The sequence below is a fragment of the Numenius arquata genome, chromosome 12, assembly GCF_964106895.1.
Source record: "Numenius arquata chromosome 12, bNumArq3.hap1.1, whole genome shotgun sequence".
Lineage (NCBI taxonomy): Eukaryota > Metazoa > Chordata > Aves > Charadriiformes > Scolopacidae > Numenius > Numenius arquata.
Window position 1 is genome coordinate 29,363,420 of NC_133587.1, and position 27,733 is coordinate 29,391,152.

The following is a 27,733-nucleotide window of genomic DNA, read 5'->3' on the forward strand; positions in this document are numbered from 1 at the left end:
GTTTTTACATAGCTGCTATTGCCAAGGGATGCTGTGCAGGGAAATGAGTATTTTGGAGGTAAATTATTAGGTAGGTAATTTTCTTAGTTCTCCTATAATATCTTTGCTTTACTGCAGGCCATATCTATCAGGAACTGCGGTTACATAAAAATGGGCTGTGTGTAGACTAGTTTTGAACCCTTCAAGCATAGGTGTAGGAAACCTGTAATATGGATTGAAGAGGAGCACTGGCTCACAGAGGTGCTTGGTCAAGACCCTTTGAACAGACCATTCCCTGGAGATGCACCTACAGGTAGTCATGATACACCATCTTGCCTCAGACAACCTTCTGCGGTTTTTCGGAGTTCTAGACATGTGATGACATCTTTTTTAACTCATTTCAAACGTACCATTTTTAACCTTTAAAAATTTGTTTGCTAAAATGAAGCATGTGAACAAAATTCTACTGTGATTGTAGAATCACAATGTAGACAATATCTTCTCTGCCTTGGTCATTGGTGATGAAGACAGGCTTTCATCTGTGCTTAGAGAAAAGATTAAACAATTGCCATACAGGCTTGCTCAAGGTGCCATAAATTTATTCTGTAAAAATTATGTATTCAGAAGCCTCTTTTGCAGCAGTCTGGAGGGTTTTTCATTTGATAGTGTTTTTTAAATAAATTGTTTGAATTTCTGGTGATGACTACATGAGAAAAATGAAGGCTACATTAGGTTTTATGGAGCTTTGATTTGCTATGATAAAGTACTATTTACTTTTTTATAGCTTCCCTAGAAGGAAGGGTGTGAGATGAAAGTCATATCACTGGTCTTGGTTACACATTAGAAATCTAAAGAAAGGGGTACTGAATACATGATCTCTCATACAGGGAAAGGTACTGGGGTCGGTGTCTGTGCAACACTAATACCATCTTCAGGACTGGTGATTATTTTTAGAAAACATACACTACAGCAGTTTCAGTACGTTGTGTTTCATCAGTAGAGTAGTACTGAAAGTTTCTGGTTTTAGTTGAATTTGACAGAATTAGTTTTTTACATATTTATTCTGTACACGAATGCACAAGAATAGAAACAACACATGTAACATTTCTTTATCAGATTAGTTTCCTTCCGTTTCCAGTCATTCTAACTGAATTTCTAAAAGACCTTCAGAACAGGTGTTTTAAATATAAGGTGTGCATCTCAAGAGGTTTAACTGAAACAGTCATAGGGGTTTGAAAAAGTGAACCACGTGTATCCTGCACAAGTTGTTGGCAATGGGCCAGCATTCATGTGTGCAATGACTCTGTAATATGATTTTAAATTTTTTTTGCTTTAAAGTAAAACCCACACTACAATTTAAAAAGAAAAAATGTAAAATCAAAGGTTAAACTTATTGAAATATTATATGAATACACTTAAAAAGCATTATTATGTATTATAAGTATTTAGCAAATCTAGAGGTCTCAGATTTAGAAATAATTGTCCAGACCTTGAAATAACTTTTAAAAATTAATGAAGTCATGTTTTATGTTTAACTCCTCCTGGAACTCAAAAATACCTTTAACTCATAAAATTTTAGTTTGAGCTTGAGTGCTGTAAGATGGATTGTGTTCTTTCAGTGTGGCAAGTTAATGAGGAAGGTTGCTGTGCTATTTTGTATTAGTTTCATTTGGGAGGAAGGCTAAAGAAGTGTATCATCTTTTTGATCAACAAGGCAATACTATAAGCTGTAAATAGTGCTTGCTAAATGCAAGTAGTATATCAGAAAATTAGCTCTAAAGAAATTAAATTAGAAACTCTTTTGATGTGAGTTGGAATTTATTCCCTTCTCTGAAGATAACACTGCAGTGGAAATTTCAGTGAAGTTTGTCTTTTTGCTACAACCAAATTTTCCGTTTTGCTAGTGGTTTAAATTTGATCAGTTATCTTACCTGTGCAGAGATCTCTACAGCCAGCCCATGGCACAGCGATTGTGTCGTGCATGTTCACTGCCAGTACACACTGTTGCCTGTGGTCTGAAAATCATTAGCATTTAACCCAAGGAAGTCCCCCCATATCTCTAAGCAGCTACTCATAAGCAATGATGAGATACAGAAGTCCAAGAACACGTTTTACAATTATCTGTTATGTCCAGATATAATGCCAAGATGGATATTGATGCCCTAAATGCTATTCTTGGAGACCTGTGTTTAAGCAGTCATTCAGCAGGTAGCTCAAATTTCTTCAGGAATTCAGAGCTGTGATTTCTCCGTGGTGTTAACAGTGTCTTAAGATCTGTTCCCCCATCATCACGTCCGTTCCCGTTGCTTCCCAGCAGTTGTATTTGCAGCATGGTAATTGGGCTTCTGAGGGCACAATTGCAAAGTCGCCTTCCTATGCTGACCGGTCATAGCTAACATTATGACTTAACTTTTTTCAAATCATTAATTATTCCTGCAGTATTAAGGAAGATCACCCCTGTGGAAAAAGGCTCCTCCCTGTCTTATACCCCACTTTTATGATTACTAGAACTGAGAGGGTTTTTAACTTCACTGAGATTAATCTATAATGCCATCAATTCCTTGACATTCCCTTGGGAAGTATATCTTTTATTTGTACTGAAGGCAATGGAATTTGCTAGAGACACTATAATTTAAATTTCTATGCGTAATAACTTACTGATATTTCCCTACAGCTTATTTCATAATGAAAAAAAATCACAAACCCTTTTTAAAGAAAAATAATGTTTTTGCATCATGATTGTTTTTAAGAAATTAAATGTTGTATTTAAATTTGCATTGTATGCAGTCATCCATCTTAAAAATTCTGAACCAAGTCTCTGGTATTATGAGCCAAAAATATAATTTGTTCACAATCCAGTATTGACCAATAACATATTGACTGTTTTGGAGAGCTTTTTAGGTGGCAATTAAAATCCAAGTAAGATTTAAGTGTTACAGTTTCCTTTTAAGCATATTTCTTGTTTGTGACTATGTGCAGATACAGCTTCCACTTATATGGGTATGTGGGATTTTATCAAGGTAAACAGAATTAGCAGTCTTTTCCTTTGAGGAAGCCATTTTTATCTGAGAACTTGAAGTGGTCCTAGAATTTATCATCTTCCATATAAAGGAGAAATTGGCTTCTCATGTAATTAAAAAGCTGGAATGTTCTGGGGTTTTGACTAGCCAAAGCAAAGGACTTTTCCCTGCAATAAAGTAGAGTGAAGTAAGGTAAATAAAAGTATAACATTTGCTGTTTCAGGTCATAGCAGTTGTGTGTAGTCGAACCTCCTGTATCATGTAAGGGTCTTTTTCTGCAGTATAGCTCTGAAACATCTAAGGTTTCCATAATAAAACTATGACATAATGCTTTAATTTCACATATATTAGCATAGTATACTACTGATAAAGGAGTGAAAAAAGCAACACAGACTTCCTACACACCCCTGGTCTAAGCTACTTACTTACAGAAGTGGCAGCAGTGGCCTTTCCAATAGGAACTTTCCAGTCGAGGCTCCCCAACGTATGTAAATTGGGAACAACTTGGGCCGTTTATTGATTTGAACCAACAACCTGTAGCGAGTTCCACGCTGCATCCTTGAACCACTGCAGCTCAGCAGGAGCTGGTGGAGCTTCGGAGGCAGGTGGGCTCCACGGCGCTAGTTCTACAGACGTCTGGTACCTGCAAACCCATACTGGGTATTGGAAGTGGTACATGAAGCATTTTTGTAGTGCAGAGTCGATCTGAAGTGGGGAGCGTGTATTTAATACCCTTGTTTGTTTAAGCAATCGCAGCCTGTAAGTGGTTTGTAGACGATTTACAAGAAAGAGAGGGCATTAGGTAATTGTTTGCAGACATTACCAGAAAATCATCAATCATTTCCGAAAACTGCCAGTTGGAGAATCATGTAAACGTATTTGGTTTATGATACTCTGGTTTCCAGAAATAATATTCCTATATATCAGATAGCTGCATTTGTAGATAGTTATTTAAGTAGCTTACTCTGTATTTGCTGGAGGAACACACCGTCCTTGTCTTTCTCTCTCTGCAAATAATAGATAGTGTTTAGTATTGCTTCTGTTTAAGATTTCGTTTCTTTAACCATGGAGTAGCTTTGTGGTTCAACTGATTACACACTGCTGAAATAATATAGAATTCATATTTTTGGAAGAACATCGTGTTTAAATGCAGTTCCTCTAAACAATACAGAAATGGAAAAAATTGCTGAAGAAATAAATATATTAAGTTGTTGGTGGTGTGTGTGTGGCTTGTTTTTGTTTTTTTTTAATATTCTTTTTGTGAAATTTACTATTTCAGGTGGAAAAGAAACGAAGGAAATCCTGGGGCCTGAAGCTCAGACAGATGAAGTTGGATGTACAGGTATTTCTTTGTTGATCTGAGTCCCTTATTCATAAAGTGCTATTGAATTTTGGCTAGGTGAGTATCCTGAAATCTTTGAAGTTCTCCCACCTCTATTTAACCACTTATATAAACCACTTTCCTCTTCCACGCGAGAGATCTTATACTGTAAGCAGTGCTTTAGCTGAGGAAGAGCCGTCTGGGCTCCTTTCGGGTGTGCTAGGTCTGGAGTGTGGCTGGCCGGTGATCCAGAGCGGTCCCCTCCCACCAGGGCTGACCGCAGTGCCACCGCAGCACCACGTCTCCTAATGACCTCAGGAACAGAAGCAAAACGAGGCATAGCACTGATCTTATGTGTAGTTGTATAGAGTACACGTATAGATCAATAGATAGTGTTTAAAACTAATAATGAATATACTAAAATAAACTTAAGCTAATACTGTATCTTATCAGCTCCTCTGTAGTGATTATGCAGAAGACAAAATAAAACATGTTTCTTTGGTTTCAGACTCAAACCAAAACAGATGCTTTGTTATTTTGTTATTTCACTGGTTGACAAAAAATGTAACATGTAACCCATACAGCTTTCTTAAGTCTCTGAAGACTTTTATACTTTTTTTTTTCTAATGCCCTTAATGCTAAATAGTTATTACCAGGGTAAGCCTTATTTAAAAAACAAAACAAAACAAACAAACAAACAAAAACCCCCAGAAAACCAAAAAACAAACTAAACATTGGTACGTTTAAAACTGTAGATTCACGCATTCTTTTTAGTTGCTATGAAGTCAGGTCTGCTCAAGCAAGTAGGAGGAACTACATTATGTATTACATTACATAATGTAATAGTAATGTAGTAATTACAGCCTATATATGAGAAAGACTGTCTCATGTCGCAAAAAGACGGTGTCAAATTGTGAATTGAGTATGTGACTTCACACTGGAAGATGAATCGTAAAAATTCTCCTTCCTATTAAAAATATACCTCACATTATTAATAGCGGAGGAGATCTGTCATGATTAATGTGCCGGAGGCAGAGCTGTCACAGAATGTTCCACCACGGTGAAAGTAAACTCTATGTCTTTAAGCAAATAGTTGGTAGCAAATATTTATCGTACAAACATTAAGTAAAATATTTAATTTATTGTTTGTTAACATCTAAATACAGTTGTTCGTTGATTGTTTTCTTAAGTTTTAAACTGGAAAATGTTGAAGATGTTAGCTAGATCTGAAACCTTTTTGATACCCATTTCTGATGCCAGTGAGCAAGCCGCTCAAAGTTCAAGTTTACTGCATTTCAGCCAGCCAACTTGTTATTCCGAGTTTAAACATCTTCTGGGTTTGCGCTAATGAACAGGTCCTAAATAACGTTTAAAAATGTCTTGAAAGCAACAAATTGATTTTTGCAAACATAGGAGCCAAGACTGTAAGTGGACTTCAAACTACAAGGGCAAAATCATAATTAATGTTGCATAAAGTTGAGGGGAACAGATAAATCTAAAATTATAAAAATGAACTGAGTTAAAGTGGCAAACTGTGGTTTTAGTCAAATTTTCATATGTCGTTACGCCACTGGTTCTTTGTTTTAAAACTTGGCATATTCCTGCATCTTAAAGGGCTTGACCTATACTAGTATTGATAAAGAGTTTTGAAATCCTTGGATAGAGGGTGATTTGGCTGTGTGGATTCCTGAATCTCATTGATGTTTTTCTTAAACTCTTCATTTCATATCTTGTATCTTGTTTTTCACTCTTAGTAAAAGAAGATGAATGTGATTCTGATGCAGAAAATGAACAAAACCATGACCCTAATGTTGAAGAATTCCTTCAACAAGAAGATACAGCTGTCATTTACCCTGAAGCACCTGAGGAGGACCAGAGACAAGGCACGCCAGAAGCTAGTGGTCAGGATGAAAATGGTAAATCTGCGACCAATTCAGTTCTAATGAAATAAATTGTAACTAACGACTTGACCCAAAAGTTCCATTGTAGCTTAGAAGATAACAATGCATATGCGTGTAGCTTTGGAAAAAAAAAAAATACTAAAATCTTAGTTAAATAATTATGAAGGGATGGAATCATCATGTAAAAAATATTACTACTTGATTTTGTGAAACAAGATATGCACAGGGTTCAGGTTAGGGGTACCTAAATGATAAACCCCAAGTAACTGGAAATAAAAATTCAAGCTCTCAAATCCATTCAGTAGCATTATATGAAATCAACAGAACAAACATTTATTGAATATAAAGGGAATGAAGAAAGATAGTGTGGGTTTATGTAAGAGTAACTTAGGGAGAGTTATAACGTGTTTGTTTTCTTTTTATATTTCTAAATAAAAACCCCAAAAGGATCTATTAGATAGGAGTTCTTTTACTAGGTAGCCAGCCTACGACGAGCTTCTTTTTTCTTTCCTGAAAAGACAGCAGTGGAGAAAAAAGAAACATTGTTTATATGAAAATGTTTATGTGAAAAAATAATGGCCTGTTGTTACTTTTAAGTAGACGCCTTTTTTTTCTCTAGGGAAATTTCAGGCTTAAGATGTTCTGAGTGAGATGAGAAGTCATACTTTGCTCATTTCTTCATCATGAAACATTGAAGGCATCTTCATCATGAAATATTTGAAGGCAAAACCTGTTCAGATTGGTTTTGCATTCTACCCTTTCCAAAGTGTTCAGCTTTCATAACCTGTGAAAACTGCATTTCAAACAGATTGTGTTCCTTTATTGGTGTATTTAAGATTTTTCAAAAGAAATTAACTTCCTATATAAAGGGTTAGGAGATGTTGTGTTCCAGTCATTTAAAAAAACGTACATAATTGAACAAAAAATGTCATGTAGCTGTATTACTGTACTGGAGACTAAGGGAGAGCAGTGAAAGGATAACACTAACAATTTTGTTCTGCTTTCCAGAGATTTTATGTTATTAGAGATTTTATCAAAAAAAATACATAAAATATTTGAGAAATCTAAACTCTGCCAATTTATACACAGAAATAGGTCCTGAATTACTAATATTTTTTGATTTACTTAACAATTTTTGCAAAATTCAAGTAAGATATGCTCAACAGTAGCATCCTACACTTCACAATTTAATTAATTAAAGATTTTAATCTGTGGTTGCTGTGGCACAGATTGTCAACTTAGTTTTACAGTCTTGCAATATGATTTCCATGTAATCATTAAAAATACACATTTGTATTAATAATTTAAATTGGACCTAGCCCAGTAATTTCACAGGGAAGTATTCTGAAAATCACGATACTGATACTGAACAATAATGTTCAGTGTTTTTATCATTTGGAACAGAAAATACCAAAAATACAGTGATATTTACTAAAGAAACATGCTTCCAAACTGGGGGATTGGACAAGAGAAGTAACAGAGAATTAGAGTTTTCAGTGGCTTTGGGAAACCATTGTGAAGCCATTTACTCCAATGGAAACAGAATGTAACTTAACGTGCTTTTGACATTTCCATTGAGTTGTATTTGTGCTGAAATGGAGTATTCTTTATGTCAGGTGAATTGAATTGTAGGTGGAAAAAAGAATTGAAGGGCAGCATACTGTATCTACACCTGTGGGGATGGGTTCATTTTTGAACAAGCTGGCTAGTCCAGGAAAAGCAGAAAGGGTTGGAACAGTAGGGCAGCCAGTGCAATATGAACATTACGTTGCCTGTTACCATAATGAGCGTAAGAGAACCTGTGTGACGGAGAAGGTGTTATTTTTTAGTAATAATGAAAACTGGTCTGACTTTTCCGCTCTTGCAAGAACAGTGGCCCTCCTCTGGACCCGTTCCAACAGGTCCAGATAGAAGAATTGTAAACCACGTTTCTAATATTTTTTTTCCAGTTCTTTTTCCTCTTACAATTCTGTGTTAAGTACAGAGGAAGAAAAATATTCTCTGCAGTATTTATTTCTTAGAAGCTGAAAACAGGATGACCATTAAACGTTTCAGTAATAGACTTAAATTTGTAAACAGGTTTTGAAGATTGTCTGTGGTTGAGCTAACAAGATCTACAAAGACTACTAGATCTTAAAATATGTCTCACAATTTTCAGTCCACTTTTTAAACAGAAATATATATATATAAAAGCTCTAGTGCTGTATTGGGAAGTCCAACAGACTCACTGTAAGAGGTGTGGTTTTGGGTAATCATATTATGCTGACTGTCTCCACTGTACACCAGGGCAGCCATACCATACTCTAGTTAGTAACATAATACCTGTGGGGGAAGAAAAAATAAATTATCATTATTCCTTTCCTAAAACAAATGGAGCTTCTAGCAGCTGCATGTTTCCCTACAGTAATACATGTGAATCTAAAGCATGTTTCTTGATGTTAGTGAGTTTGTGAGCTGTCGTAGTTTCAGCTGGGATAGAGTTAACTTTTTTATTAGCAGCTGGTGTAGTGCTATGTTTTGGATTTGGGATGAGAAATGGTGTTGATAGCACACCAGTGGTTTTAGTTGTTGCTAAGCTCTCAAGGATTTTTCTGCTCCTCACACTACCCACCAGTGAGGACTGGAAGGGCACAAAAAGCTGGGAGAGGACACAGCCGGGACAGCTGACCCCAGCTGGACCAAAGGGCTATTCCATACCGTGTGATGTCATGCTCAGTATATAAAGCTGGGGAAGAAGTAGGAAGGGGGGGATGTTTAGAACTATGACATCTGTCTTCCCAAGTAACCAATATGTGTGTTGGAGCCCTGCTTTCCTGGAGATGGCTGAACACTTGCTGATGGGAGGCAGTGAATGAATTCCTTGTTTTGCTTTGCTTGCATGTGCGACTTTTATTCTATCTGTTAAACTGTCTTTATCTCAACCCACAAGTTTTTTCTCACTTTTATTCTTCTGATTCTCTCCCCCATCTGAAGTGGGGAGCTGGGGGAGAGGGAGTGAGCAAGCGGCTGTGTGGTTCTAGCTGCCGACTGGGATTAAACCACAACAGGAGCTTACATTTATTTAAATATCGTGTATTGTCTCTCCTGTGTAGGAACACCCGATGCATTTTCCCAACTGCTTACTTGCCCGTATTGTGATCGAGGGTACAAGCGTTTTACCTCTCTAAAGGAACACATCAAGTATCGCCATGAAAAAAATGAAGATAACTTTAGTTGCTCCTTGTGCAGTTACACATTTGCGTACAGAACGCAGCTTGACCGCCACATGACATCACACAAATCAGGAAGAGATCAAGTAAGTGGTATTTGAATTAAGGATTTATTGTCCTCTGTAACAAGTTGTGATTTGTTATGTGAGCAAAAATGTACAGAGCAAGCAAGCTGCTCAGATCAGGTTATCTACATGCTGAAGTCCCGGTCCTGAAGCATGCGCTTTAACTTGCTGCTGAAGTTAGACTTTTTCCATAGCTGTCAAAGGTTGAGATCTGAATTCCTGTGCTTTCATTTATCTAGGTAGTGTGGCTGGGTTTACATTTTAGTTTTCAGAAGTGCTTTATTGCATTTACAGGTAATTAGATTCTTTTTCTGTTCATTGGTTAACATTACATAAAAATTGTGACACTTAAATTTTTCTTTCATAAATTCTGTTTGGCTAATTCAAAATTTCCTGTACCCATTTTTGCCCTTAAGAAATAAACCATTGTGTTGATTCATTTGGTTGAACTGTGAGATAGGAGTTCTTAAATGCAATCCATGCTGTAAGACAACATACAAATAATTTGTGCATAAAATACTATGTTTCGATACTAAATGAAGCAATAAAAAGAGCTAAATATGTGCTGAACTTGTTTTCAGTGGTCCGTGGGATGTCCTGAGGTCATGGTTCCTTTAAATGTCTTCCATGAGTTAGCCGTCTCATCACTATGGAAGGTTCTGAGATTCTGTTTCCTTCTCCCTCTTTTTCTTTTCTTTTTCCCCACAGTTTCCAATCATCCATCCCCAATTACATGCTTCCATAGCTTACCAGAGGCACTCTGAGGCTCAGGAAGAAACAGTCACGAATTATCCAAGGAAAAAGATTTTTCACCACCAGGTTAGAGAGAGGGGGACTTGGAGATGTTCCCTTCTGAGGACAGATTAAAAAGATTAATATGCTTCAGAGAGGAAACAGGAGAGAAACATGACAGAAAGATGCAGAACAATGACTAGTGAAAAGAATGCAAAGGGAAAGGTGCTTCAGTGTTTCTTCCAGCAAACCAACAGAACTTTCAGTAAGCTGAAAGACGGTAACGCAGAGTAAAAGAGATGCTTTTTTTACACATTGCATATTAACTTCCATTCTATAAAGTATCACTAAGTCCAAGAATTTAACAGGCTTAAAAAAGTTTTTTTTTTTTTTTTTCACCTGAGTGTTTACATTCATGGGTAAATTAAATAAGAAAAATTGTTACAAGAAATATCAGCCATCCTGCTGGAAAGATTTTACTGTATCACAGGGTTTGGAATAACCTTGCCAGTGTATTCTGGCATTGGCAGTTCTTTTTTATTCAAATATATTTCCCATGAACAATTCATTTCTGTCTTGCTTTCTTATTGGCTTGACTTCCACTTTAAAGTTACTGCCGTCTTATATACATCTTATATTTCTAGCTCTAAAATCTGTGAATGCTTTCTGTATAATGCTTTTTTGTGAGCTACCACATTTATTTTCATTTTTTCCAGCTAGAAACCTAAAAGCAGAAGAATAAAGTAGTTGGAAGGGCTAGAAGCCTTTCCCATATTTGCATGAAGTTTGAATGAAAAGAGGAAAAATACAAAGCGAGTAAACAATCTCAGAAGAATTGCTACAAAGGGAAACTCAAATTGTATTCCTGCAGATATATTTTAATGGGCTTATACTTTTGAAGGCACAATTGCATTTGATAAATGTTTTTGCTATGAAGTATCTGAAACTCAATATTATACCCGTTTAAGTGTGATTTTTCTCTAGAGCCATAGCCAGAATCAAAACTACAATAGGTTAGAAATTTGGTAAATCTGAAATGTGTATTTGTTTATGTTACTGTCACAAAGTTGCCATGTCTTCAAAATTGGCTTCATGTGCATGTAAATGATTACATCATTTGTGTAATGGAAAATTAAGTTTTTTCCATAGTGAAGTGTAGACCTCCTGGCTGTGGATCTTAAACAGCTGCATCTTCAAAACTTAATGTCTTAAAGGACTTCACCTGGAAGTAGATTTGCTTAACTTTGTTAGCTAGTAAATGGCCAGCATGTGACGATTTTATAATTGTTCTGTACAAGGAAACAGTGAGCAAAGATAATTCCTAGTGTAGCGAAGACAATGGAAGAGGTATGTGCATGCTGTTCCTGCCCCTGAGAAAGGGGGAAATATGCCAAACCGTGGCTACTTCTGCTCTAGTGGAGAGCAGAGAGCTGAGAGCCATCCCGGTACCTTCTCCTTCATCCCCCTGTCCTCCCCATCCCCGGCATCCCTCACGGCTCCCTTGGCTGCTCCTACACCACTAACAGTTGGTAGGAGGCAATGCTACATACGTGTTGTCTGCTTTCGCATGTGAAGCACCAAAAAAGATGTTGGTACCAATAAGTGTTTCTTATATTTGTTTTATTTTTCTTCTCAACAATTTACACAGCACCTGTAGGTCGTCTGCTAAAATTTCGTATTGCCATTGACACCATGAGAAATGGCGGTTCTTGAAGACCAAGGTCAAACCAGTTGTGAAGAATCACTGATGTACCTGTAATTCCTGTTCTCCAAATAACTTTTGAGGATTTCCATTAATTAGTTTCAGTTCTCTGTTATGAAAAGAGTGGACTTTAGTCCTAAGCACAGTAAATATTTGATGCTGGGATGTATTAGTGGCTAGTTACAGACCTTAATGTTTCTTGTTTCACTCCTAAAAGTAATGCAGAAGAGCATTCTTCGAATCTGTGGTTAATTCTTTAATAAGTGGAAAACAGCAGTTATGTACAGTGCATTAAAAATATATCACACATCAGAGACACAAAAAAAGTGGATTTAACAGTACTGAAAGGGGGAAAGCCATTTCAATCTGAGAAAATGAAGGTGAAAAGGTATCAAAGGTGGTACTTTAGAGAAGAGTTATGATTTCTCAGTTAGTTTTAAAGATGATCCTGGAGAGTAACTCTGAGGATGTCCCAGACTTACACACACATACACACAAAAAGTATAGGACAGACAGCAAGAAAACTGAATAAAGAATTACAAATATAAGAAGGTAAGGCAAAATAGATGGAAAGTTCAAGGCAGCTATGACCAGGAAAACTCATTAAAAAATTTGTAAGAGAAGTGTGGGCTTCCAAGGCATGGAAGCAGAACATTGCATGTTAAAGGCTGGAGCAGAAACCTTTCTGACAGATTGAATACATGCAGTAATATTTAGTATGAATATTTATGTAGTCCAGCATCTGCAGTAGCTGTATATATGCTGAGAGCCTTTAACTTGTATAATCTCAAGTCAAACAGTAGTAACTGATTCTCTGCAGGCTTAAGTAAATCCTGACACAGTCCTTTAGACTCAGTGAAGTTGGATCGTTAAAAGTGAAATGCAGTGAGTCAGGCACAATCATCTAGAACATCATCTTCAAGGGACTTAGTTGAACAAAGCTGAAAAGCTGTGTGGACTGGCAGAAAACAGCTGACAAACCCGGGAATAAGGGTCAAGTGCTAATCGGGATAAGTCAGAGCGGAGACCTCACTGCGGAGCCTGGTAGGAGACGGGAAGGAGCCCACCCCGAGGAGGGTGGGAGCAGTATCTGCTGAGAGGTGAAAACTGCAGCTTAACCAAATGCTTATCCCAAGGGAACTGTCGAATTAGAGTACTTGGAAGCAATTTAGATTATCTTGTTTCAATTTGTCTTCTGTTAGCATCTGTATTGAATAAAGGAGGACAGGGTATAGAACAGGGAGGGCTGATAATTTGGACAGCATATATCTCATAGCAGAGTGCTCAGATCCAGCAAACGGCACGGCTGTGGCTTCTTCAGATCTAAAGGCATAAATCAGAACAGGAGCATCATCTTGCCTTTTTATTCATCCCCGCTTCTCCAGCGCAGATCTCTGCTCCCAGCGCTGCCCACCACGGCAGACCAGAACCTGGTGTAGGAACTCCCCACCGCCGTTTGACACCAGAGGCAGTCAATGCACATCAGCCGATTCGTGGGAGCTGCCTCCCCAGACTATGTGAATAGCTCTATTAATGAGTGTGTGAAAGTACTTGCCCCGGTTACCAAAAATCTGCAGCTGCAACCAAATAGTAGTAGAGTATCTTTTTGCAAAGTGAGCTCTACCTAAAAAGGAGCAGCTGCTTTTATAATAAACAATTAGTTTGAACAGAAAAATCTCTTACTCCTCCATTTCATGGTGGTAGTTAAGCTGCTTCAACCTTAAAATGCATGTAATTTTTGTCTTTAAAAATACGCTTTCATAGGTTTACACAATTTGTAATAAAATTATATATCTTGCATATACATATCAAATATATACTACATATATTTACTTGTCTTTCTTAGCTTTTGCTTTTTTTAAACTAGTATAAAAATAAAGATCCTTTAAAAATAATTTGGAGCTTAACAATAAATCACAGAATCACGGAATCTTCATGGTTGGAAGGGACCTTTGAGATCATCGAGTCCAACCACAAAAAAAAAAAATACTCTCACAAGGCAAAATATAACAAAAATAACCACAGAGAAATAGTGAAGAAGTGTACTTGGGAAATCCCTCCATAGTGTTATTTGTTTTAATTTAGTTTTTTGCATTTATTTTGAGAATTAATTGTGGTTGAGAGTGTCTTTGTTGTCACTGAGCCATCTTCTCTTGAGCAATCCTGTGGCATCATTACATAGAGGAATCCAAGGCCAACAGTAAGAGCTGGAAGCATGTAAATGGAAAAATCAAGTCAACTGATTAAACTTTAAACAGCCTTTTATATGCTTTGATGTTTCTCTGTCCTGCCTGACATATTCTGTGGGTGGTGGGCTCAGGGTTTTTCTTGGGTTTTTCGCTTTCACAACTAGAATTAGCATGCATCCTGGAACTTCTTACTCACATAACATGTCAGTGCAAGCTTCACCTGAAGTTAGGAGAAAGGGGCAAATGCATTTTGGGTTTGTTTGTATTTTTCTTTTTACTGTACCGGATTTATTCAGAAGACACACGTGGCTCAGTTTTAACCTGACTTCTAATTTGTTTCTTTTTCATGCATAACGCATACCACCTTCAGTCTCTTAAAATTATGATTGATTCTTTTCAGTTTTGTCTTGCATTTTCTCTGCTACAGTGTGAAAATACAAGGTGTTTTTCCAACATGCTGTCCTATGCAATGATTACAAATCTTTCTTACAGAGACATGTGACGCAGTCCAGTGGTAATCGAAAATTCAAGTGCACTGAATGTGGAAAAGCTTTTAAATATAAGCATCACCTAAAGGAGCACCTACGAATCCACAGTGGTAAATAAACCAAGCATTGAATTATGTACTAACGTTTCCATTTCTACTCTTTGTAACTTTGATGTGATATCAGTCTTGTAAGTCTAAGTTTAAAATAGTAGTGTTTTCCTTTTTCTTCCTCTGGGACTCTGTAAGCGCTGACTGCAGCCTTCAGCTGTGTGCAGGAAATACGTAGGATAAGTCAAGAGGATTTACAGTTACAGCTTAAGCTCTGACAGTTAAGGAAAACTTCACTTGTGGCAGAAGAAATGGGACATCCTTCTGGTCCTTTTTGACTTGTCTGTTTTTTCTCAGTGTTTGCAGACCACTCAGCATGTTAGGAGCCATGCTAGAAAATTTTAATTGATAATGATCAGGACATAGTAACTGTGCTTCCTACTGTCTGTGTCTGTGATTTTATTAAAATAGCATATTAAAATAGCCTCAGGACACAGGTCTGGAATTGTGATACACTGTCACAAAAGTTTCAGTTTATAAGAAAAGTTCCAATTTGTAAGAAGTTTAATATATAATATTGTATATTAATAGATAATAATGAGTAACGTGGTCACTCAAAAGAGATTCTCAATTTCTCTCTTTAACTCAAGTTTACCCATTCACAGAAAGTCTGAAAACAAGGTGTTAGGCCGTCTTTTCCTTTCTTATCAGTTGCTCAGCCATGATAACAGCAATTAAGAGCACGTCACTTAGAAGTCCTCCTTCAGCAAACATAATTTTATCTGCAGAGGGGAGCGGCACCGTACCTAGTGAGTGAGAAAGCCTCAGTCAATGCACTTTTCGATTGGAAGCAAGTCATGTATTTCGGCTCTGTCCTTTCCCCCTGTAGCACAGATTCTCTGAATATCCAACTCTGGCTGTGGGTGTAACAACTGCATAGTTGTGTGCATCTTTCTGGCAATTTAACCTGAGGTTCATCTCTGAAGGCAAACGTACCTGTCTTCTGCCAGTGTCTCGTTTCCCTTTACTTAAACTTTGCCTGTTTTTATTTAGCTGATGAGTACTGGATATATTGTATTTGAGTTTGCTGAAATAAAATATGCATAGCTCCTTATATAATTATGACTTGCATTTATGGCATTTATGTTTTTTCTTTGGTAATTGTATTCTATTTTTTTCCATTCTGAAGTAGTTTATGCAATTTCTGAAGTTAGTAGTGGTACTACTTGAATGCAGTTTAATGAAATCTGCAGGTATCATATAGACTCATTTGTGTGATATGGAGACAGTTACTGGGAAATACTGAAAGGTATCATGATCATGTTGGCTCCATCCTGTATCTACTACTGGATCACAAACTTATTAAAGGACCCTAGGATCCAAGCTATAGATCACATAATTACTCTTACTGTTCAGTTCACTGTGTAAGACTTTTTTTCCCTAGGACTCTTTTGACAGGTCATTTTGATGTATTCTTTTCTAGTTACTATTACGCCGTAACCCAGCAAACTGTTGCATATGCCTTTTTTCTTCTTTTTTTTATCCTTAGGAGAGAAGCCATATGAATGCCCAAACTGCAAGAAACGTTTTTCCCATTCTGGTTCATACAGTTCACACATAAGCAGTAAGAAGTGTATTGGTTTGATGCCCGTGAATGGTCGAGCTCGGTCAGGGCTCAAGACGTCTCAGTGCTCCTCCCCTTCCCTTTCTGCATCACCAGGTAGCCCAGCAAGACCACAGATACGACAAAAGATAGAAAATAAACCCTTGCAAGAGCAACTTCCTGTTAACCAAATTAAAACTGAACCTGTGGATTATGAATTCAAGCCCATAGTGGTTGCTTCAGGAATTAATTGTTCGACCCCTTTGCAGAATGGGGTTTTTAGTGGTGGTAGCCCATTGCAGGCAACCAGTTCTCCTCAGGGTGTGGTGCAAGCTGTTGTTCTACCAACAGTAGGTCTGGTGTCTCCCATAAGCATCAACTTAAGTGACATTCAAAATGTGCTTAAAGTGGCAGTGGATGGTAATGTAATAAGGCAAGTATTGGAAAACAATCATGCTAATCTTGCATCCAAAGAACAAGAAACAATCAGCAATGCATCTATACAACAAGCTGGCCATTCCCTCATTTCAGCTATCAGTCTTCCTTTGGTTGACCAAGATGGGACAACCAAAATTATCATCAACTACAGCTTGGAGCAACCAAGTCAACTTCAGGTTGTTCCACAAAATCTAAAAAAAGAAAACCCTGTTCCTACCAATAGTTGCAAAAATGAAAAATTACCAGAAGATCTTACAGTGAAGTCTGAGAAAGATAAGAACTCTGAAGGAGAGACCAATGATAGCACTTGTCTTCTTTGTGATGACTGTCCAGGAGATCTTAATGCACTTCAAGAATTAAAGCACTATGATACAAAAAATCCTCCTCAGCTTCCTCAGCCCAGTGGAACAGAAGCTGAGAAGCCCGACTCCCCTGTCCCATCAGAAACTGGGGAGAACAACTTATCTCCTGGTCAGCCACCTTTAAAGAACCTTTTATCACTCTTAAAAGCGTATTATGCATTAAATGCACAACCAAGTGCAGAAGAGCTTTCAAAAATAGCTGATTCAGTAAACCTACCACTAGATGTGGTAAAAAAGTGGTTCGAAAAAATGCAAGCTGGACAAATATCTGTGCAATCTTCTGGACCATCTTCTCCTGAACAAGTTAAATTAACCAGTCCCACAGATAACGATGATCAAGCAGCAACTACAAATGTGAGCGAACCCCAGAACAGCACAAATAATTCACAAAATCCTGTCAATACAACAAAACCCCAGACTTTACCAGGGGGATCAACTCTGAATGGTTCACGCAGTAGCACGCCATCCCCATCGCCACTAAACCTTTCTTCATCAAGAAATTCACAGGGTTATACGTACACAGCAGAGGGTGTACAAGAAGAGCCACAAATTGAACCTCTTGACCTTTCGCTACCAAAGCAACATGGAGAACTGTTGGAAAGATCTACCATAACTAGTGTTTACCAGAACAGTGTTTATTCTGTCCAAGAAGAACCTTTGAACTTAACTTGTGCAAAAAAAGAACCACAAAAGGACAACAGTATTTCAGACTCTGATCCTATTGTAAATGTAATCCCACCAAGTGCCAATCCCATAAATATTGCTATACCTACAGTCACTGCCCAGTTACCTACAATTGTTGCCATTGCTGACCAGAACAGTGTTCCATGCTTGAGAGCTCTTGCTGCCAATAAGCAAACCATTTTGATTCCACAGGTGGCTTATACATACTCTACTACAGTTAGTCCTGCAGTTCAAGAAACACCACCAAAACAGACCCAAGCCAATGGAAATCAGGTACTTCTGTCCCGGTGTTCCCATATGTTGTGTACGACATGTTTATTCTTTATCCATACTGAACTAACAAAAATCTGTCAAGATAAATTAAGTAAAATGTAAATATAAGCTATAAGGTTCATTCAGCTTGATTGTTAACAGGTAATAGATGTTACTGTAAACTCCTCTGCAAAGCTAACTAGCTTGGCCAGCTTGAGTCCAGGCTGCCAGAAACTATACAGTTCTGTGCATGGATATGTCAGTTTTTCCATTATGTTCGGTCGTTCAGAAGTGTCTTTTAGGACATTTGTGCTCAATATTTTAAAGAAAGTTTAATTCTCCTGATCAAATAGAAAAGTGGGGCCATGGCTTGTGTTTCTTGCTGGCTCTGTGCCTCCTCTTCCCCCACATCCAGAAAATAGACTATTTGGAACTTCTGGCTACTCCCTTCATGCTGCTCTGCTTTCTTGGCTTCTGGAGTAGCTGAATTCATCCTACATCATAAAAGTCATTTTAAAAAAAATTCAGATGTATTCTCAATTGAAAGTTGGGCAGGTATTTATCTTCATCTGCCACTCCTGTATCCTGCTCTGTTCCTCCCTGGGTACATCCAGATGTGATCTAATCAAAGTCAGTCCTGCTGAGAAACACCTGTGCATGTTGAGGTAGGGACAGAGCAGAACAGACAAGCAGGTCCTGTAAAGACTTGGCGTTTCTAATTAAATCTTAGAAGTTGGCAGTTCAGCATTTTATGCAGGCTTCTGTATAGTCAGGGAATTAGGAGTCTTGAAGAGTTACAAGGTTACTTATATGTTAAAGTTCATCAGACAGATAACATTTGAGGTAGGTAACACATACATTTTTATATTCATATTTGATAATATATGATAAAAATAATTCTATGTGTAGGGATGCTGCTGATATCAGTAGAAAACACTGTGCTGCTTACAGGTGAGCTTCAGGGCTTGAAATGCTTAGAAATAGACTGCAGTTACAATTTTTAAACACTTTTATTAATAAAACATTTGGAATCTCCCAAATTTTGAGTTAGGTAGTATTTGTGGTAGTTTTATGAGGAAGAGGGTTGTCAAATATGCATATTCAAACGATAACTTAAATAGCTTTTTGTGAAAACTTCATCAGAAAATACAGTCTTATCTTCCATAAAATCCATGAGGTAGCATAATGTGGGTGGCAAACATTAGTTGAAAAATGCAGTTAGATACAGAATTTTCTCTTCCAACTTACTGAGGTACATTATAGGTCTGTAATCTTCTTTTCCTTTGTAACATTGCATTTATTTTACGGGCCCTAAAACATGATGTGTCAGGGTAGCTTAGACCTGGCCAACAGTCAAATTTGGATATGATTAAAGTCAGTCCCAGTGAGAATTCTGCATCTGTATAGTGGCAGGGACTGCAAAGCAGAGCGATGCAGTGGAAGATTTTTTTGACTCTGTAAGTCTAAACAATTTTGTTTGGCTGTTTATGGAACTGAACAAAAATAACAGTGCAGCTTCAGCTTTTATAAACTGTGCTGCATCAGTGCATTTTTTCTTGAACTCAACCTTTTTCATAATTTTTCTTAAGGATGAAAGGCAAGACACTAGCTCAGAAGGAGTATCGAATGTAGAAGATCAAAATGATTCTGATTCAACACCCCCAAAGAAAAAGATGAGAAAGACAGAAAACGGGATGTATGCATGTGATTTATGTGACAAAATATTTCAGAAGAGCAGCTCATTATTGAGACATAAGTACGAACACACAGGTATGTACTAGGAAAAGCAGTTTCCGATCGTTATTTCATTGGTAGTATGTAACTGTGTAATTCTCAACTGGAATCCAGTTCTCAGAAAGTGTAGGGAGGAGTAATAGTCCTTCTTATCATCTATGCTCAGTTCTCTTTAGAAACATATGTTGTGTATATTTGTTTGACAGAACTGCAATTCTATGTTTCTTTAAATTTGTAAGACCTAAACCCCGAATAGAAAAAGAAGAGTTTCTTCCATCTGGGTCATGGACAATCATCTGCGAGCTGCAGCCTGTAATCAGGGATTATGGAAGAGGGGCAACGGGCACAGGTTGGAACATAGGAGGTTCCACTCAAATATGAGAAAAAACTTCTTCACGGTGAGGGTGACAGAGCCCTGGAACAGGCTGCCCAGGGAGGTGGTGGAGTCCCCTTCTTTGGAGATTTTCAAGACGCGCCTGGATGCAGTCCTGAGTAACATGCTCTAACATGCTCTAGGCAATCCTGCTTTGGCAGGGGAGTTAGACTAGATGATCTCTATGGTCCCTTCCAACTCTAAAAAATTCAGTGAAATTCAGTGAAATTTATTACTTCTAATTTACCTTGCCTGGTTATAAATTAAGCAAAATTTAAAATTAAAATTATAAATTAAGAAAAAAGGATCATGTATGTGTATGGTACTTTCTTTACATGAAAGGCAGTGTATCTATCGAACATGACGGATTTTCAAATTGAGCCACATTTGTAATTACCTGAAGTTAACAACCATTCATTATGGATGGATGGATTATGTCACATGGAATCTAACACCAAAAAACACCCTTTTGTCTTCAATTTTTTTTTTTAATAAAATCTCATAGTTATTCCTTTTGGCTCCATTTCTGGTATCTTTAGTCTTTTTTTTAATAAGCGTTGGTCTCATTTCTTCTGAAATGTTTTTTAAAAAAATGAAATTTTTTTAGTTATTCTGCATCTTAATGTTTTAATTTCATCTCAGGTATAGAATTGAACAGATTAAAAATTCCTTTTTTTCTTTACCACTTGATAAAGTTTCTCAAGTTGTATTTATTAAGACTATCTATTTTGATACCTTTCCTGTCCTTAGACTCTTTTAACTCCTCTTTTTCGTAATACAATTGTTCTTTCCATTCTACTTCTAAATTAACTGCAGTGTTCAGAATCATAGAATCATTTAGGTTGGAAAAGACCCTTCAGATGATTGAGTCCAACCATAAACCTAGCACTGCCAAGCCCACCACTAAACCATGTCCCTCAGCACCACGTCTGCACATCTTTTAAATAACTCCAGGGATGGTGACTCAACCGCTTCCCTGGGCAGCCTGTTCCAATGCTTTTGGTGACAACCTTTTTGGTGACGAAATTTTTCCTACTATCCATGCTAAACCTCCCCTGGGGCAACTTGAGGCCGTTTCCTCTTGTCCTGTGGTTTGTTACTTGGGAGAAGAGACCAAGCCCTACCTCGCTCCTTGTTTGGCAGAAGTTGTCACAGAGGTGTTGATGTTGATCATTGGTATAGTGTGACCAGAAAACTGCTATCTTATTGTCTGTATCTTTTATGGCAGGGCTAAGACTGTGCAAAGTTGTTTTGTGTAACCACTTTGAGTGTTGAAATCAAAATAACATTACTAAGCTCATGCTGTGTTTATAAGAGACTAAAAACAAGGCAAGAAAGTAGAAAGCCAGAAAACAGAACAGAAAGAACTAAGTGAAACAAAGCAGATTTTTCTAGTTAATATAGTGTAGTCAGCAAGTTTTGTACATAAGGCACTTACTTGGGCAAACCCAGATTTTAGAATTATTTTCTTTTTCCCTATAACATGGAAGAAGGACTTGGTACACAAAAAACTCAGAAGCTTAGTTGAATTAAAATTTCCATCAATATAGAAAGCTAAAATGGTTAACCAACAGCATTTTATGTTGAAAGCAACAGTATACATTTTTACAACTTCAGTTACAAGATCTCCAATTGTTTGTGCTTTATTTTCTAGGTAAAAGACCTCACGAGTGTGGAATCTGTAAAAAAGCATTTAAACACAAACACCATTTGATTGAACACATGCGACTGCATTCTGGAGAAAAACCCTACCAATGTGACAAATGTGGAAAGCGTTTTTCACACTCGGGGTCTTACTCTCAACACATGAATCATCGCTACTCCTACTGCAAAAGAGAGGCAGAAGAGCGTGACAGCACGGAACAGGAGGAGGCGGGCCAGGAGGTCCTCAATAACGAGCATCCTGGTGCCAGGGCATCTCCATCGCAGATCGACTCGGATGAGAGAGAGAGTCTAACCAGGGAAGAAGAGGAAGACAGTGAAAAAGAGGAAGAGGAGGAGGAAGAAAAAGAGGTTGAAGGACTTCAGGAAGAAAAAGAATGTAGAAAACTACAAGAAGTAGAGGATGAAGAAGAAGAAGAAGAAGAAGAAGGCAAAACTGAAGGTAACAAGAATGATGAAGCTGTAAATCAAGCAAGCAATGCAGAACCAGAAGCTACACAGAATAATGGGCAGGTGTCAGAAGAAAAAAACGACTAAAGCTTAAATGATAGTTTTTTCTATAAGGAAAAAAAATTGGTAATGAAGTTCGTTCTATATTATACATGCTTTTCATGGAAACGCAGTAGCCTGCATACTGTGATTTCTGTTCACTACTGTGTAAAAAAATATATATATAAAAAAAAGAAAAAGAAAAAAAAAAAGAAATCCAGGTGTGCCTGAACCTCAAACTTAGTAATTTTTCACACAGTTTTCAAAGTTAGGAACAAGTTTATAACATGAAGCAGATTAGAAAAATACAGTGACTCTGGAAGCAAAGATTTAACGGGTTGTAGGAAACCTGATTTATTAGACAAGCATCTGGCATTGTTTGTTTTATCAGTATTAATTTTCGTTTTTAAGTTGATTAATTTTTAAGCTGTACAATTGGGAGAGATTTATATGATTTTTTTTTTTTTTTTTTATGGTAAAACATTTCCTAAATCCGCATCAGTATTTTCTTATGTTTTAAAATGTGAGAACTTCTGCACTACAAAATTCCCTTTTGCAGAAACCTGTAATGCAGTTGCAAACAGTGCTTGGCTACCTTTGTAAATTCGACCTAGAAGGTAGCGATTTATGACATTAGATGTTGTAGTAGAGCATATTATCATTTAAAGTGTATTGTTAGCCTTAAGAAAGCAGATGATAGAAGAACTGAAGTTTCTTACTCATGTGATTAAAAATGTAGTTGAAAAGATTGTCGTTGAGTTCTGATTGCAGGGACTAACAGTGTTAATACTGGTAAGGACAGCAAAGTCGTCAAAATCAGTGTTTGTAATTGTGTTTTGAGTATGTAGTAACAATATGAAGGATATGATATGAAGCTTTGTATCTCCTTTGGCCTTATGCAAGACCTGTGTGCTGTAAGTGCCATTTATCAGTATTATAAAGGCTCGGAGCAGCCTTTATCCAATGTGTGGCCTACAATAACTAGCATTTGTTGATTTGTATCAAACTTCTAAACTAATCATGGGGAAAAAAACACTTAGCCATCAGAGAAGTAAGAACACTGGTATATTTCATTATTTAATTATTTGGTGGTATTTTGGGTTAATACCTGACTTGCAGAATTTCTCTACAATAATTACAAGGGAAATTTTCTAATCTGCTTTATTGCTTTATTGGTTTACTTTAATTTCAGACACATACATGACATGTTATCTGGCTCATAAGTATTTTCAAATGTTAGTTATTATGGACCCCATTTATTAACAATGTTAGCTGATTTTTACCTATCAGTATTATTTTATTTCTTTTAGTTTATAGATCTGTGCAACATTTTGTACTGTATGTCTTCAAACCTGGCAGTATTAATACCCTTCTTACTGACATATGTACCTTTTTAGTTTTAGAAAACTTTTATATTTATGTGTCTTATTTTTATATTTCTTTATTTATTACACAGTGTAGTGTATAATACTGTAGTTTGTATTAATACAATAATATATTTTAGTATGAAAATTTGGAAAGTTGATAAGATTTAAAGTAGAGATGCAATCGGTTCTCTTGCATTGAGATTTGATTTAACAGTGTTATGTTAACATTTATACTTGCCTTGGACTGTAGAACAGAAGAATTAAAATGGGAATGTATTAATTTTACAATTGCAATCAATTCATTTTACCTTTACCCAGTTTTTAATATAAAGCTCTTAAATTTTGAAATTCACTGTGTGACTAATAGCATGATGCTCTGCAGTTTTATTAAGAGATTAGTCTAACCATAAAACTCTCATTTCCTTAGTAAGCCAAATTAGAATAATCTTATAAACAGTGTTGGGAACAATGTTTAACATTTTTGTGCCAATTTGTTCCTGTATTCATGTATGTATGTTACAAATCTGAAACTTAATTTTTAAGTTCCTTGTTACATCATGGTCATTTTCTAGTTTTTTACCAGACTCCCCATCTCACAATAAAATGCGTCAACAAGTCTGACTTACTGTCATTATTCTGGTAATTTAGAAAATTGTTTTAAATTATTGCTATAGATGTCACTCAGGCACGGTTCCCACTTCAGTGTCGACACCCAGTTTCAATCGTACGTAGGGAGCACATGAGTGAAAGAAAGGGTTGACTGTGCAGGCAAAGGGATCGCTACGTGAGTTTATTGATTCTACAAATGTTAGTAGAACAACTGCATTTTCAAAACAAACCATGTGGTTTTGTGATTTATTTTTCTCTTGTATCTAATATACAGCTTAATGCTCTCTTTCAATAAGAGTGTTTTTAAAGGAAGTAAGTCTGTAACTGTTTTGATTTAGCAATAGCCTAGTGCAAAGGTTGATAAATACATATTGCTGTTGAACTTTCCAAAGATACGGCACCAGCGTTATGGATATATATAATTTTAGTGATGTAAGTATGAAGGCTTGAAAGTTATATTACATATGCACGTTTACAATGTTTTGCAGTTTAAGCAAGGTTTAGAGACTGTTCTTTAGGCAAAGTTCTATTATTTAATGATTCCTAAAAGGGGATTTCAGGTGTTAATTTTGGGGTGTTTTTACGTGAATATCATGTAAGTTATTTTATATCCACATATCTAAGTTTTGAATAATTCTCAATCTCATTATCTCAACATTAATACATACAAAAGATTTGTGCCATATATTAATTGTTTTACTTTGTACTTTGCTGTACAGTGTACCAAATATTGCACTTTTAAGTGGAGTAAGCTCCTGACTTGGTAGTATCATTGAGGTAAATGTGAGAAAGCTGTTTTGAAAAAATAACTATTTATATTACATGAATAATGTTGCCTTTTAATTATTATCGTAACAGAATTGATCAGTTTCTCACTGGTAAAACTGACTCCGCTCTGTTCTAGGTAATGAAACACACATTTTTTGAAACTATTTTAAGAATTTTCACATTTCAGGAACATCTTACTTGTCTATAGTAATAAACCCCGTGAAACATTTGTTGGAAATGGGATAGAAATAATATTGTGCTGTCTTTAGTAATAGAACGAAGAATTTTAATAAATCCAAGGTTACTCGTATAAGTGACAGCTCCACATGTAAGGCCAGCAACTTTCATTTCTAGAACCTTAAATGAATCAAGAAAAAACTATGCTTTGATCGAGAGCAAAGTTCAAGCAATTTTGATTCAGGAAATGTCATCAGTTTGGGGGAGAAAATTTATACTCATTACTTAGACTATGAAGCCGTTGTTACTATTTTTATTTTCAAAATGGATTGGTGTATTGAATTTTTCATCTGTTGAGTTCAGAGATGCCTCTGTTGTTTGTGACCTTATAACATCATTTGTTTTCCATTTGAAAGACACAAAAACTGATGCATCTTCACTTAGCAGAGTAAACTCAGCTGGAACAAAGAGGTGCTTAGGAGACGCAGGCTTTATTTCCAGCCCCATCAGTGAGATGCCTGCAGTGTAGAGGCAGCCCAGGCAGCTGGGGAGGAGTCCACCGAGGCACCAGAAGCAGTGCGGCTGCAGCCATGTGGACCTTCTCTGTAAGTTAATGGCAAAGCAGTTTCAAGGATAATCAGTTTCACACATGAAATAAAAGTGAAAGCAAAAGTGTAAAGTCTTTGTATTTTGTCCTTTAAAGATAAATAAAAGTTGAAAAGAGCAGTAAAAATGGAATGTAGTTTTCATAAAATTTCACTGTCCTGTGACTTCTTCTTTGGTCAGAAGAGTGTCGCCCTGTGTGCCCAGGCTGTTGCCTGTGCCTGCTTCTTCCTCATGCTTATCTTAGCTAAGCTAAGTAGTATTTGTACAGCATCCCAGCTGTGATTCTGGTGGCATTCTCAAATTCTCCATAGCCATGTTGCTGTCTACTTGCCAGTTATCTGGAGTAGTCTATCTATATGTGGAATTATATGTGGATAATTCTATATGTGGATATATATCTATGTGTGTGTAACACAGCAATGCTCAGCGATGCTCTGCCCTATGCATGAGCTTTAAAGTTTGGGGTTTTTAAAAAAATTGTACTGAATTACAAATAATCAGATAAGTTAATGAATACTAAAAGAAGAAATTGGGAAATTTTGTTAGTTTGGCTAATCTCCCGAATGCCAGTGTGTTTCAACAGGTATTTTAAATTTTAGTAGAAAAAGAAGGCACCGTGGCATATGAACCCAGAAGGCGATATAGTTACCCTAAAAGGCATTATTCTTCAGGCAGATTGAGTAAAAATTGCTCAGGCTGGCTGCAAGTGTTGTGTTTGCACTCTTGAGTAAAATTATTCTAATGCAATTATTGCTGGTAAACCCACAGTCAGTGTCTATGCAAGTAGCACTTCACTGATGATTGTGCTGGCCAAGTGTGCCTGGGATGGTGGTGGCCACAAGCCTGAGTGGCAATTTGAAAGCAAAGCCATTTACAAGAGACAAAATATGACACTACTAAAATTACAGTTTTTTGCCACAGCAAAATGCTATATTGGGGCTTTTATCATCAAAGCAATGAAAGATCAGATCGCACTCCAAACCAACACAGTAAGTCTACAGCGGAGAAATGAAAATACTTTCTAGTGTAAAGAAGACCATTAGAGGTGAGGGTAATGATTTGAGAATGAGAAAAGTCCATTTTGGTCATGGAAGCTGTAGTGAAGGTAGAAGATGGCTTTTGGGCAGAGGAGGAGAGAGGAAGGAGCTTAATCTGTGCTGTCCTGAGCACCTCTTGAAAGTGTGTTCTTTCTAATTTATTTACTACCAGTGTATAAATCCACACAGAATTCTTTGCTTGGATAGAGGTTTCGTTGTATGTTTTGCAATTCACATTCTGGTACTTAAACACAAAAGTATTTTTGTTCTTTTTCTGTGGCAGAATAGATTGTTTAATTGTCACTAGAATAATCGCTAAATTTCATAATGGTAATTCAGTATTAGAGTATCTTTCCAGTCTGTATTTTATTATTTATTGGTCACGTTTATTATTTATTGGTCATGTATTGGTCATGCAGTTGTTCTAATATTTGCACAGTCTGATTTTCACAAACAAATAAATAGGAAAGGGTTATGATGATCAAGTTAACTCTTAAAAGTGATCAAATATTTACAACTATTGTTTTATCCCTCTGCTCTTTCATGACCTCTGGTCACTAATCTGTCACAGAGTTCTTAATTGTGTGTATTATGCTTATCAAATACATTGTATATATGTTGTCTCTAGGGAAGCAATATATTATGATATATTTCCTTGCTTCACAAAAAAAAATAAAATCTGCTCTTCTTTTAAACCGTAATTAGAAAATAAATTTAGAGTTGGGATTAAACATGAAATGTGCTGATGTCAGGAGTACTTCCATGGCAAAGTTTGTCCCAGTAGCTTCCCAAATGTGACAGTCACGTAATATTAATCTACAACTAGTTAAAGTTCTCCAAGGCCTTACCTCCACACTAGTAGATCCCCTAAAAGACTTTTTAAAATTATGAGGACAATAGGAAGTAATCTTTAAAATAA

At 36.7% G+C, this 27,733-nt stretch overlaps 1 protein-coding gene across 4 annotated transcripts in view; it reads left to right on the forward strand.

Moving 5' to 3' along the window:
- ZEB1 (zinc finger E-box binding homeobox 1) overlaps window positions 1–27,472 on the forward strand; it is a 126,347-nt gene extending 98,875 nt beyond the window's left edge. For 2 of the 4 annotated variants that reach the window (XM_074157229.1, XM_074157231.1), the window contains 7 exons: window positions 4,279–4,341; window positions 6,075–6,236; window positions 9,314–9,516; window positions 14,611–14,716; window positions 16,203–18,013; window positions 19,582–19,762; window positions 21,754–27,472. In XM_074157229.1, the coding sequence (XP_074013330.1) occupies window positions 4,279–4,341; window positions 6,075–6,236; window positions 9,314–9,516; window positions 14,611–14,716; window positions 16,203–18,013; window positions 19,582–19,762; window positions 21,754–22,298 (3,071 nt within the window). In that variant the 3' untranslated portion in view covers window positions 22,299–27,472. The remainder of the gene's footprint in view (window positions 1–4,278; window positions 4,342–6,074; window positions 6,237–9,313; window positions 9,517–14,610; window positions 14,717–16,202; window positions 18,014–19,581; window positions 19,763–21,753) is intronic. The other 2 variants (XM_074157230.1, XM_074157232.1) reach the window with 2 other exon arrangements.
- Window positions 27,473–27,733: the final 261 nt, after the last annotated feature.